We start from the raw sequence: 13,585 nt of genomic DNA on the forward strand, positions 1-13,585 counted from the left end.
AGAACAGGTACCATCCATCTACAGCCAAATCCCTTGAGGGAAAAACAAGGAGACAGTGCCATTTCTACTTTGTGATATCCTTTTTTTTTTCACCAATATCCTGAAAGATCTCAGTGTGAGATCTTTGATTTCATCTCTTTGTGTCTCTATCTGAGTTAGTAACATCATTGCTTCCACGCATGTCTCCTTTTTTCAGGGTGCATTTCTAAACTTTAATGTGAAATTTTGTTTGTGTCAAACTTTTCCATCCCTGTCATTTCCATCGAATTCTCCCTTTTAGTTTACTTTCTCTGTCTTGTTCATTTTGGTCTCTGCCTTTCAAATCTCCTCATGGCACCTGCCCCTGAACCTTTCTCTTCTCTGGTCTTTCTTAGATGTTTTTCTCCCCTATTTTCTTGCTCCTTTATCATTGTGTCTTCCCCCATTTTCATTTTTCTCTCTTCCTTAAATAGCCAATAAAAGCAGATTTTTAATATTTCTTTTCAAAAAGCAACACAAACATAAAATTTCTTTTTCTTTAGCCTTTTGTTGCCCTTGGTGTTTTGGGGTTTGGTTTTGTTTTTAAAGCTTAATTTTCATTTAATTTTTTTCCAGAAGATAGTTTTTCTTCTGTCCCTAGAGACTCAGATTCATACATTGATGGAGATCATGGGGCAGCATCCTCAGATCTAAATTGGAGTGGGGTTGTTTTGTCCTCTAGACTTCATGAGAATGGTTCCTGACTACCTTGCTGTGAGTGGCATAACTCGTACAGTAATACGGTTTCACACACTGCTTGGGAAGCACATAGACATCAAAGACATTCAGTTTGGAAATGTCCCTGACATCTGTACCTTGTACTGTATTTCAAATGACAAACTTCTTAATGGCCTTATCCTAAGGTGTGTATCCAACACAGTTTGTGCAGCAAATAGGTTGCACCTAGCTATGGCCCTTTTAGGCACAACTGTTGTTGTTCTTCCTCCTCCTCCTCTTCTTTCTCCTCCTCATCCTCTGTTTTTTGTTCTTGTTTTTGTTTTGTTGTCATTGTTGTTTTTGAGACGGGTTCACTCTGTCACTCAGGCTGCGGTGCAGTGGCATGATCATGTCTCACTGCAGCCTCAACCTACCTAGGTCCAGGTGATCCTCCCACTTCAGGCTCCCGAATAGCTGGGACTACAGGCACAAACCAACCTTGCCCAGCTAATTTTTGTATTTTTTTAGAGACGGAGTTCCACCATGTTGCCCAGGCTAGTCTTGAACTCTTGGGCTTCCTCCAGTGATCTACCTGTCTTGGCTTCGCAAAGTTCTGGGATTATAGGCATGAGTTATTGTGCCCAGCATTCTTTCCTTTCTTTGTTATTTTGGCAGTGGAGACCCAAGAGAGACTCAGGTTTTTTTTAAACATTTGTTTAGATTCATAGGTAATTATGACACTTTTTTTTAGAAGGAATTTTTTGCTTTGCTTTAAAAAATTTATTTGCAAAAAGATTCAACTCAGGAACTTTAATCATTATAGAATCTACATTATAGAAACTAATAAACAAAAGTATATTCGTTTTTTATATTAACCTTGCATCCTGAAACATTCCTATAATTACTTACTAATTCTGGTCTGTGTGTATGTTTGTCAGTTCTTTTGAATTTCCTATATAGGCCGTCATGTCAGCTACAAACAGGCAGTTTGGCTTCTTTCTTCCCAATCTATTTTTTTTTCTCGTCTTACTGCACTAACTAGGATGTTCAGTACCAGTGTTGAAAAGGAGTAGTGAGAAAGGATATCCTTGCCTTGTTTATGATCTTAGTGGGAAAGCTTTGAGTTTCTCACCACTAAGTATGATGTTAGCTATAGGTTGTTTGTGGATGTTCCCTATCAAATTGAGGAAGTTCTCCTCTGTTCTTAGTTTACTGAGAATTTTTATCATGAATGGGTTTTAGGTTTTGTCACATGCTTTCTATGCATCTGTTGATATGATCGTATGATTTTTCTTCTTTAGCCATTTGTTGTGATGGATTACGTTAACTGGTGTTCAAATGTTGAATGAGTATTGCACACTTAGGATGAGTCCTACTTGGTTATGGTCTGTTTTTCTTTTTATACATTGTTGGGTTCATTTTGCTAATATTTTTTGAGGATTTTTGCATCTATGCTTCTGATGATATTGGCTTGTAGTTTTCTTATAATGTCTTTGTCTGGTTTTGGTATTCAGGTAATTCACAGAATGAGTTAGAAAGTATTTACTCCTCTCCTATCCTCTGAACAAAACTGTAGAGAATTGGTAAAATACCTTCCTTAAATGTTTGTTAGAATTCACCAGTGAAGCCATCTGGCCCTATGCTTTTTGTTTTTGGAAGGCCATTGATTCAGTTTCTTCAGTAGATAGACCTATTCAGATTTTCTGTTTTTTCTTGTGTGCAATTTGGCTGATTGTGTCTTTTAAGGAATCGTTTTTCAGGAAATTTTCACCAAGGTTACCAAATTTGTGGACATAGAGTTGGTCATAGTATTCCCTTATTATCCTTTTGATTGTCCATAGCATCCATAGTGTTGTCCTTTTCATTTCTGATATTAGCCATTTGTGTCTTTTCTCTTTTTTTCTTAGTTACCTTGGCTAGAAGCTTATCAGTTTTCAAAGAACCGGCATTTGGTTCTACTGATTGTTTTCCCCATTGCTTTCTTGTTTTAATTTCATTGATTTCTGCTCTAATTTTTATTCTCTTTTCTTTAGCTTATTTTTGTTCTTCTCTTTCTTGTATCCTAAAATGGAAGCTTAGATTGTTGATTTTAAATTTTTCTTTTCTAATGTGTTCAATGCTATAATTATTTTTTTCTTTTTCTTTCTTTTCTTTTCCTGTCTTTCCTTCCTCCCCTCCCCTTTTTTGAGACAGAGTCTTGGTCTGTTGCCTAGACTGGACTGCAGTGACATGAACATGGCCTACTGCAGCCTCGACCCCCTGGGCTCAAGTGATCCTCCTGCCTCAGACTCCCACATAGCTGAGACTGCAGGCACATGCCGCAACACCCAGCTAACTTTATTTTTACATTTTGCAGAGATGAGTGTCTCACTATGTTGCCCAGGCTGGTCTGGTATTCCTAGGCTCAAGTGATCCTCTCGCCTTGGCCTCCCAAAGTGGTGGGAGCCACCACTCCTGACCTATAAATGTTCTTCTATGCATTGTTTTTGCTGCATTCCACAAATTTTGATAAGGTGTGCTTCCTGTTTTTATTTAGTTCCAAATATTTTAAATTTCTCATTATTTCTTTTTTGACCCGTATGTTTTTTAAGAATGTGTTGTTTAGTCTCCATGTATTTGGGGATTTTCCAGTTACCTTTTTGTTATTGATTTCTAGTTTAATTCCATTGTGGTCTGAGATCAAATATTGCATGATTTTTATTACATTAAATTTGTCAACATGTGTTTCATGGCCCAGAATGTGGTCTTTCTTGGCGAATGTTCCATGTTATCTTGAGATGAATGTGTATTCAACTGTTGGATGAAGTACCTATAGATATAAATGATGTCTAGTTGATTGATGGTGGTGTTGAGTTCAACTATGTCTTTACTGATTTTCTGCCTGCTGAATCTGTCTGTTTCAGATGGAATAATTTTGATGTCTCTAACTATAGTAATATATTCATCTGTTTCTCTTCGCAGTTCTATCAGCTTTTGCCTCATGTAGGTTGACATTCTCTTGTTAGATGCATACATGTTAAGGATATTATGCCTTCTTGGAGAATTCATCCCTTTATCATTATATAATATCCTTCTTTACCCCTGACAAATTTACTTGCTCTGAAGTCTGCTCTGTCTCAAATTATTGTAGCTACTCCAGCCTTCTTTAGAAATTAATATAGCTGCTTCAGCTTTCTTTAATGTTAACATGATATATCTTCCTCATATATATATGTGCATGTGTGCATATATATATATATCACATATATATATATATATCACACACACACATATATATATATATATATATATATATATATATATATATATATGTGATCTTCGCACCTCAAGTGATCTTCCCACCTCAGCCTCCCAAGTAGCAGGGAGTACAGGTGCATGGCACTGTGCCCAGCTGTTTTCTCCCCTTTCCTAGCATGTCTGTTATATTTCTTGTTTTACTTTTTCTAGTGGTTGCCCTAGATTTTGCAAATATACTTTTACAATTAATCCAAGTCCACTTTCAAATAACACTGTACTGCTTTATGAGTAATGCACATATTTTTAATAACAAAATAACCCTGATTACATTCTTCCATCCTTTGTACCATCACTGTCATTCTTTTCACTTATACATAAGTGTACATAAGCATATGTATACATAGACATATATAATATAATCACATGTACTATTGCTACTATTATTTTGAACAAAATGTTATGTTAGATCCATTCAAAATAAGAAAAATAAGTTTTTTTGCTTTCACCGATTCCTTCTTCAGTGCTGCACTTTTCTTTATGTAGATACAAGTTTCTGACCCCTATCATTTTCCTTCCTTCTAAAGAACTTTTCTTAAACATTTCAGGATGGATCTGCTGGCTACAAATGCTCAATTTTTGTTTGTCTGAGAATGTCTTTATTTCTTCTTCACTTTTGAAGGATTATTTTGCAAGGTACAGAATTCTAGGTTGGTGAGGTTTTTTGTTTGTTTGTTTTAATTTTATGTCTGCCGGGCGCGGTGGCTCAAGCCTGTAATCCCAGCACTTTGGGAGACCGAGGCGGGTAGATCACGAGGTCAAGAGATCGAGACCATCCTGGTCAACACGGTGAAACCCCGTCTCTACTAAAAATACAAAAAATTAGCTGGGCATGGTGGCACGTGCCTGTCATCCCAGCTACTGAGGAGGCTGAGGCAGGAGAATTGCCTGAACCCAGGAGGCGGAGGTTGCGGTGAGCCGAGATCGCGCCATTGCACTCCAGCCTGGGTAACATGAGTGAAACTCCGTCTCAAAAAAATAAAAAAAATAAAAAAAATAAATAAATAAAAATTTTTATGTCAGTTTTTCTTGCTTGTGTGGTTCCTAAGAAGTCAGATGTAATTTTTATCTTTGAGCTTGTGTGGATAAAGTGTTTCTTCCCTCTGGCTTCAGTATTTTTTTTTTCTTTATCTTTGGTTTTCTGTAGTTTGAATATGATTTGTCTAGGTGTGGTTTTGGAGACATTTACTGTTTGGCATTCCCTGAGCTTCCTAGACCTGTGGTTTTGTGTCTGACATTAATTTGGGGAAATTCTCAGTCATTATTGTTTTAAATATTTCTTCTGTTTCTTTTTCTCTTTATTTTCTTTCTGGTGTTCTCATTAGCTGTATGTTATATCTTTTGTAGTTGCCCCAAACTTCCTGGATATTCTGTTTTTTTCTAGTCTTTTTCTCTTTGCATTTCCATTTTGGAGGTTTCTATTAAGATGTCCTCAAGCTCAGAGATTCTTTCCTCAGCTGTGTCCAGTCTACCAGTAAGCTCATCAAACACATTCTTCATTTCCATCACAGCGTTTTTGATCTCTGGTGTTTCCTTTTGAATTTTTTCTTAGAATATGCATCTCTGTGCTTACATTGCCCATCTGTTCTTGCATGCTGTCTGTGTTATCCATAGAGCCCTTAGCACACTCATCAGTTGCTTCCAATTCCCAGTCTGATAATTCCAACATCCCTGCCATAGCTATGTCTGGTTCTGATGTTTGCTCTGTCTCTTCACATTTGTGGGCTTTTACTTTTAGTATGTCCCATGACTTTTTCTTGACAGCTGGCCATGATGTGTTGGATAAAAGGCACTGCTGTAAATTAGCTTTTAGTAATGTGGTGGTAAGGACTAGGGGAGGAGTCCTATGATTAAGTCTCAGTCTTACCTCCCTCCCACCCCTCAGGTGGGATAGGAAGGCTAGAGTGGGCTGGAGTTGGGTATTTCCCCTCTCCTATGTGATAGGCTAGAGGAGGCTGGAGTTGAGTCTTTCCCTCCCCCCAGGTAGGTTAGGCTCTGATAAAACCCCAGCAGGTTAGGCTCTGCTTAAGTAGTTTCTTCTGAGGTTAGGCCTTGTTAAGAACAGAGTGCCCTGGTGCATTTCAAAATAGTTCTTTCTTTCTTCCCTTGCCTGAAGCATAAGCGGAATTTACTCCAATGTTTATTGTGAGAACCAAGTGGAACTCTTGGGAGTAAAACTCACAAAAGTGTGCCCCTTTCCCCCATGACTCGGTTCCCCTGGACTTTTTGACTCTCAGACTTGTTGACACTGAGCCTCCAGCAATTGATCAGTTCCACTTCCAGTTTTCCTACCCTGATACTGATTTCCTCAGAGGCTTTGCCTGTGTTTTAGCTCAGGAAAGTTGTGATTCTTTGTATCTGCTTGTCTGTCTCTAATTTGGGGGGCGGTGGTTTGCCTGTGACTTCATTTCTCTTCCAGATCTAAGAAGAGTTGTTGATTTTTCAGTTTGTTCTGCTTTTTCCTTGTGATGGAGAGGCAACCTCCAAGCTTAGACTGGAGACAAGAAACCTCCCTGACCTTTTTATGGGTGAAAATCTTTATTTTCATGGTTCTTTCTGATCTTTGGATAGGGAAGAGAGATTAGAGAGGGATCAGTAAGGGAGGTCATGTGTTGCTGCTGCAGGTATAGAACAGCCTTAAGGAGCGCAGTGTTTGATTCCAGACCCTTAGGTCTTCCAGCTTGTCAGCTCAAGGAGGAGCACCAGGGAGATAAGTGGTCCTAAGATCCCTCAGGGCAGATTTTAAGCACAGCTTCTTAAAGAAATCCTGCCTTAATAGGTTTCTTTGTCATTGTTATCAGAAGAAGGCAGACTTTTAATAAGGTGAATGGCCTTTGAATCAAAACTGGAGTACCTCCTTCTGCCAATATTTAGGCTAAGATTGGTATTAACTTTCCTTTAGTTAGGGATTTCTAGAATACATAAAATGTGCTTTAAAATAATGCTTATTAAAGAATCCATGAGACTGGGTGCAGTGACTCACGCCTATAATCTCAGCACTTTAGGAGGCTGAAGCAGAAGGACCACTTGAGCCCAGGTTCAAGACCAGCCTAGGCAACATAGTCAGACCCCTCTCTACAAAAATAAAAATAAAAATAAAAAACTAGCCGGACATAGTGGCACACACCTGTAGTCCTAACTACTTGGGAAATTGAGGTGGGAGGATCCCTTGAATCTAGGAGTTTGAAGTTACGGTAAGCTATGATTGTGCATTGCAGTCTAGCATGAATAACAGAGTGAGACCCTGTCTCTAAAGAAAAACAAATTTGTTAATAAAGAATTCATATTGACACTAACAAAAATAAATTTTAAAATGGTGGAGGTGAGTGGGGAGAAGTGAAAGCTCTGCTTTACAGAATGCCAACGAATAAATGTAGGAAGAACTTTTTAATCAACATTTAATAATCACTATAATAATAACTGATTCAGGCAGTGATGATCAATAGATTATAAAACCTGTGATGAAAGATTGTTGAAGAAAAGGATATTCATATATCTTAAACTATCATGCCACAGGTTATTTATTAATTACAAAGGGAAGAGGTATAGTGAAGGAATCTGGTGGGCACCCACTTCAACCAGATAACCAAATTCAGCATCCCCAGTTATGGGTGAAATTGACATCATGTGCCTCCTGATATGATGCGCTGGGAATGAACCATCACCTACATATACATGGAATATTCCTGGTGTTGACAAAAAGAGTCAAACTCTGTAAAATATTTGAAGAGATTTATTCTGAGCCAAATATGAGTGACCATAGTCCATGACACAGCCCTCAGGAGGTCCTGAGAATATGTGCCCAAAGTGATCAGGGTGGAGCTTGGTTTTATATATTTTAGAGAGGCATGAGACATCAATCAAATACATTTAAGAAATACATGGGTTTGGTTCAGCAAGGCAGAACAACTCAAAATGGCGGGGGAGGGGAGGACGGGTTTCTAGGCTATTGGTAAATTTAAACATTTTCTGGTTGGCAATTAGCTGAATTTATCTGAAGATCTGGGATTAATGGGAAGGAATGTTCAGGTTAAGATAAAGGATTGTGCAGTGTTATTGTGCAGAGGAATCTCTCAGATAGCAGACTTCAGAGAGAGTAGGTTGTAAAATGTTTCTTATCTGACTTAAAAGGGTGCCTGGCTCTTAGTTGATTACCTCGTGGATCTGGTAAGGAAGGAAAACAAAAGGGGAAGGGGACTCTTTATAGAATGTGGATTTTTCCCACAAGAGACTTAGCAGGGCAATTTCAAGGCATGGCAAGGAAATATATTTTGGGCTTAAATATTTTCTCCTTGTCTCATAATGTTATGCCAGAGTCATACTGAAAAGCACGTCACAGTATACACCTTCCAATAACACCCATCTGATAAGAATCCATGGTTTGCAGGGCATGACTCCTCAAACCCCTTAGGCAGTAATTTGGACAAGATGAAAAATCAGAGCTTAGTCCTTGGACTTCACTGGCAGTGATGTCTGGAGGAAATAGGGAAGTCCAAATTGAAAGATATTATGCAAAACAGCATAAGTGCCCCCTCCATCCACACTCTATTCCTGTACAAAAGGATACTTTGTATTTCAAAAATGTCCATGTCATGAAAGACAAAAAAGGAAAGAGAAAAAAAGAAACATTGTTGTGATACTTAGGGAAATTTAGGAACTATGTCTATAATAGTAATATATTTCTTGAGTGTAATAATTGTATTCTAGTTAAATAGGAGGATGTTTTGTTCTTAGAAGATAGAATCTTAAATATTTAGAGATGAAGTATAATATCTGCAACTAATTCTTAGATGGTTCAGGAAAAAAACATCTCTGTGGAGTGGGGGGAAGAAGAAGGGGAATATGGCAAAATATTAACAATTGATTATCTGGATAAAGAGAATATAATGGTTGGTCATTGTACTTTACTTGTGACTTTTAGGAAGGTTTAAAATTTTTCAAAAGAAAGTTGAAGACAGATTTTAATTAAAATAAAATTTCAAAATGAGATAACATTTATTCTGTCTTATTGCTTTAGGTGAAATCCTTAACCCTGTTTGTCACCCATTATCCGCCAGTTTGTGAACTAGAAAAAAATTACTCACACCAGGTGGGTAATTACCACATGGGCTTCTTGGTCAGTGAGGATGAAAGCAGACTGCCTCCAGGTATGAAATATTCCTGCAGTTGGCACAAATATTGGTTTTCATGTTTGATAACTCAAAGTTTGTTGGAATATGAACTTACTGCTTATTAATAATGAAAGCTGTGAACGTGAGCTATAAATAACATTTGTCAAGATTCATTTTCACTAAGCTTTAGGTCAAGTAGAATTTACATTTATCCTTGCTGTCTCTGAGTCCCTCTCTGGTCTTCCTTGTCTCATTTGTCGTGGCAACCCTTTTCTCTTTTTTTATAGGAATAGGGTGTGGGTGGAGGGGGCACTTAGGTTTTCCTCTTACTGTCTTATACTCTTACATGATTCATCTCAATAAGGATGACAGTCAATTGCAGAGTATAATTAGTCATCTTTTTAAAATGCTCAATATTTTCTCCAAAATATCATAACTTACTAAGGGCCATATACTATACTGGACATGGGTTTTTATTTTAATATTACAAGGAAACTGAATCTCAGACAGGTAAAGCGGTTTGACCATGTCAGCCACTTAGATGGGAGCTAAAAAGAGCCTAGCATTCACTTCTGCTTCTGGGTTCTCATTTGTTCTCCGCTGCCAGAGCTGCTATGGGGAAAATCTACAATATTTTTCCTGGTCTTTCCAGTTACTAGTGTCACCGAAATGGGACATTTTATGAAAAAGAACACCGTTATCCAATAGCAATAAATTTAAGAGCAGTAGGTAATATAGTAGACTTTAGCATTTTTTTTCTGTTCAGTAGTAATTGTTTTAAGCTACCAGCCTGTAGGCCTGTGTTGGTTTATGCAGTTGGTATGCTACAATGGAAAATCCATCATGCAAGATACTCCAGAGTCCAAATTTTATTTTGGAAAAGTAATAAGGATGGACCTGAAAAAGAAATCAGGCAACTGGCCCAAATTAAAGCACTGGGCTTAAGATAAATGTAATGTTAGGCAGTTCCTGCCTTTCACCACCATGCAGTCTTGGAAAACACATCATAAATTCTCTCATGGAAGTAGTTTTGTATCTATTAATCTGCTTCCAGAGTGACAAGAGGAGACTTGAGCTAAAACCCTTGGGACAAAGAGAATAGAGTTCACCAGCAGGGAAGAGGAGGAGTCAGCGCTGCTAATAAGCATTTGATGTGAACTAAAAACTAACCCAGAGCATTGTACCTTTCCCTTAAGTGTTCTGGGCATTTTATTTTATTTATTTTATTTTTTTTGAGATGGGGCCTCACTGTCATCCAGGCTGGAAAGCAGTGGCCCGATCACAGCTCACTACAGCCTCAACCTCCCGGGCCCAGGTGATCCTCCCACATCAGCCTTCCTGGTAGTTGGGACTACAGGCATACACTACCACACCTGGCTGATTTTTGTATTTTCTGCAGAGGCGGGCCCTTACTGTGTTGCCCAGGCTGGTCTCAAACTCTTGAACTCAAGCGATCCTCCTGCCTTGGCCTCCCAAAGTGCTGGGGTTACAGGATGCTGTAATACCTTGCCTAGCTGATTTTAATTTTTATCAATGAACATAATGTTTAAAATTCAGTGGTACTAAAAGGCTCCTGCTGACAAGCTTCCATCCTTTCAGTTCATGTCCTTCCCCATCCTAGACCCAACCAAGGCAACTACTTTCAACGCTTTTCTCCATTTCTGTTGTATTTCTGAGTAATATGCATATTTTACTGTCTCGTGATTCATCAGATTGACACATTATTGATGAACCTCTCATTGTGTTAGTTGAGAACCTTCAGTTTTCCCGTCCTCTGTCCTTCTAGTATAGCCATTTCACGTGTATTGTATGTCATTCATATTTGTTGTTTTCATTATTATTGTCATGTTAAGTATTGCTTACTTGAGCCAAGTATGGAGACAAGTGCATTTTTTTGTTTTACAACATTTTCTATTTTCTCAAAAATAAGAATTGACTGTTCTTATTTTTTCATTCTGTTTTGTTTTGTTTCTGAGTCTGTAGCTGAATCTTCCCGTACCCTCCAGTAGCTTTGTAAAATGCCTCTCTAGATGTTTTTCCATACAGCTGAACCTACTGGTTCCCATTTGTCCCACTGGGGCCCTTCCACCTGGAGCCCTTTGTCCTTCTGGTCATCTGAACTGGCTGCTGTCTGGGCCTGCTGCACAGCTGTCATCCTTGCCGACATCCTAGGAATTCCGTTACCCCTCTTCTGAGCATGCGATTGCAAGGAACAAAACACTCAATCTCACACTGGCTCAGACAACGAGGATGTAGTATATATAATCCCATGTTCCATGAACTCCAGAGAAAGAGTGGGCTTCAGCTCCTCCTTTTTACAATTCCCAGGCTCTGTCTTCCTGCCTGACAAGCTTTATCATTAGGCTAGTGACAATGGCTGCAGTTCTTCCTGGCATCATGTACAGGATGTCCAAAGGGAGAAAAGAGATCAGCATTTCCTGATAACTCTTTCTTGGAATAAGGGAACTTTTTCTCAGATGCCTTCCAGTATTTCATGATTGCCTCATCCCATTTTCAGAATTGAGTAACGGGCTCCTTCTTAAAACTCTCCTTAGCAGAGGATGGCAGGGGTGATTTTGATGGGCCTAGATGAATCAGGATCAACTTCTGGAGCTGGCATTGAATACCCAGTCCCCTGAGTTAACTGATTAGCGAGTTAATTCCTTTTAAAATTAGGGTTTTCTTAGGGGTGGAATAAATGTTGAATAGGCTACTACTAATATCAACTAAAGGAGGTAAAAGTTTTCAGATTTTTCATGAATGAAAATGTCTCACATGCTTGTTGGCCACATGTACGTCTTCTTTAGAAAAGTATCTGTTGATGTCCTTTGCCTACTTTTTAATGGCTTTGGTTTTTTCTTAAAATGTATATAAGTTCCTTATAGATGCTAAGTATTAAACCTTTGTCAGATCCATTGTTTGCAAACATTTTCTCCCATTCTGCAGGTTGCCTTTTTACCATGTTCGTAGTTTCTTTTGCTGTGCAAAAGCTCTTTAGTTTAATTATGTCCCATGTATCAGTTTTTCCTTTTGTTGCCATTGCTTTTAGCCTCTTAGTCATAAAATATTTTCCCATTCCTATGTCTAGAATGATAAAAGCTCAACATGACTCATCATTAGAGAAATTAAAATAAAAACCACAATGAGATACCATCTCACACCAGTCAGAATGGCTATTATTAAAAACTCAAAAAATAACAGGTGCTGGTGAGGTGGTAGAGAAAAAGGAACACTTATACATTATTGGTGGGAGTGTAAATTAGTTCAACCATTATGGAAAACAGTCTTCCTCAAAGACCTAACAACAGAATTACCATTCAACCTAGCAATCCTATTACTGGGTATATACCCAAAGAAATGTAAATCATTGTATCATAAAGACACATGCACACGTATGTTCGTTTCAGCACTACTCACAGTAGCAGGACATAGAATCAACCTAAATTACCATCAGTGGTAGACTAGTTAAAGAAAATATGGTACAAATACAACATGGAATACTATCCAGCCTTAAAAAAAGAATAAGATCATGTCCTTTGCAGGAATATGGTTGGAACTGGAGGCCATTTTCCTTAGCAAACTACTGCAGGAACAGAAAACAAAGTGTCACATGTTTTCACTTATAAGTAGGAGCTAAATAATGGGAATACATGCACAAGAGAGGGAAACCACACACACTGGGGCCTACTAGAGGGTGCAGAGTAGTAGGAGGGAGGGGATCAGGAAAAATAACTATTGGGTACTAGGCTTAATACCTGGGTAATTAATCAGTACAGCAAACGCCATGACACAAGTTTACCTGCACATGTACCCCTGAACTTAAAAGTTAAAAAGGCTTAATACCTGGGTGATTAATCAGTACAGCAAACCCCCGTGACACAAGTTTACCTGCACGTGTACCCCTGAACTTAAAAGTTAAAAAAAAAAAAAAAAAAAAGAAATCTCTAGAGCTTCCATGTTCGAATTTATAGTTCAGCCAGGATTAGAACTTTGGATTGAAAACCATTTTCAGTCAGAATTTTGAAGCAGTGCTCCACTGCCTGCCGCCTTCCAGTATTATTCCTGGCTATATCTGTGTTTCATTCATTATCTCTCCCCCAACTTCTCTTCTGTGGAAGTTAGAGGCCATTGCATAGGTCATCAATAAAATGCCCCACAAGTCTTTTGGATGGCTTCTAAGATACTCTGTCTAATTCCCATAATGTGATAGGTAAAATCATGGACAAACAGAGAAGAAACCTGTGTATTAGTCTATTCCAATCTGTATGATCTTGGACAAGTCACCTAATTTCACTCAACCCTAAATTTTTGTGAATGTGCTCTGAAAGCAATTTCAGAAATTATTTGTCAACACGCATCTCTTTAAGAACTGCTTGGCCGGGCGCGGTGGCTTAAGCCTGTAATCCCAGCACTTTGGGAGGCCGAGGCGGGTGGATCACGAGGTCAAGAGATCGAGACCATCCTGGTCAACATGGTGAAACCCTGCCTCTACTAAAACTACAAAA

General features: G+C 38.5%; 1 protein-coding gene across 5 annotated transcripts in view; it reads left to right on the forward strand.

Moving 5' to 3' along the window:
• Positions 1–13,585, forward strand: part of MSH3 (mutS homolog 3) — a 226,200-nt gene that overhangs the window by 206,902 nt on the left and 5,713 nt on the right. For all 5 annotated transcript variants that reach the window (XM_017507523.2, XM_017507543.2, XM_017507530.2 and 2 more), the window contains one exon: positions 8,987–9,116. In XM_017507523.2, the coding sequence (XP_017363012.1) occupies positions 8,987–9,116 (130 nt within the window). The remainder of the gene's footprint in view (positions 1–8,986; positions 9,117–13,585) is intronic.

The sequence above is a fragment of the Cebus imitator genome, unplaced genomic scaffold (assembly GCF_001604975.1).
Source record: "Cebus imitator isolate Cc_AM_T3 unplaced genomic scaffold, Cebus_imitator-1.0 Scaffold16, whole genome shotgun sequence".
NCBI classification, from domain to species: domain Eukaryota; kingdom Metazoa; phylum Chordata; class Mammalia; order Primates; family Cebidae; genus Cebus; species Cebus imitator.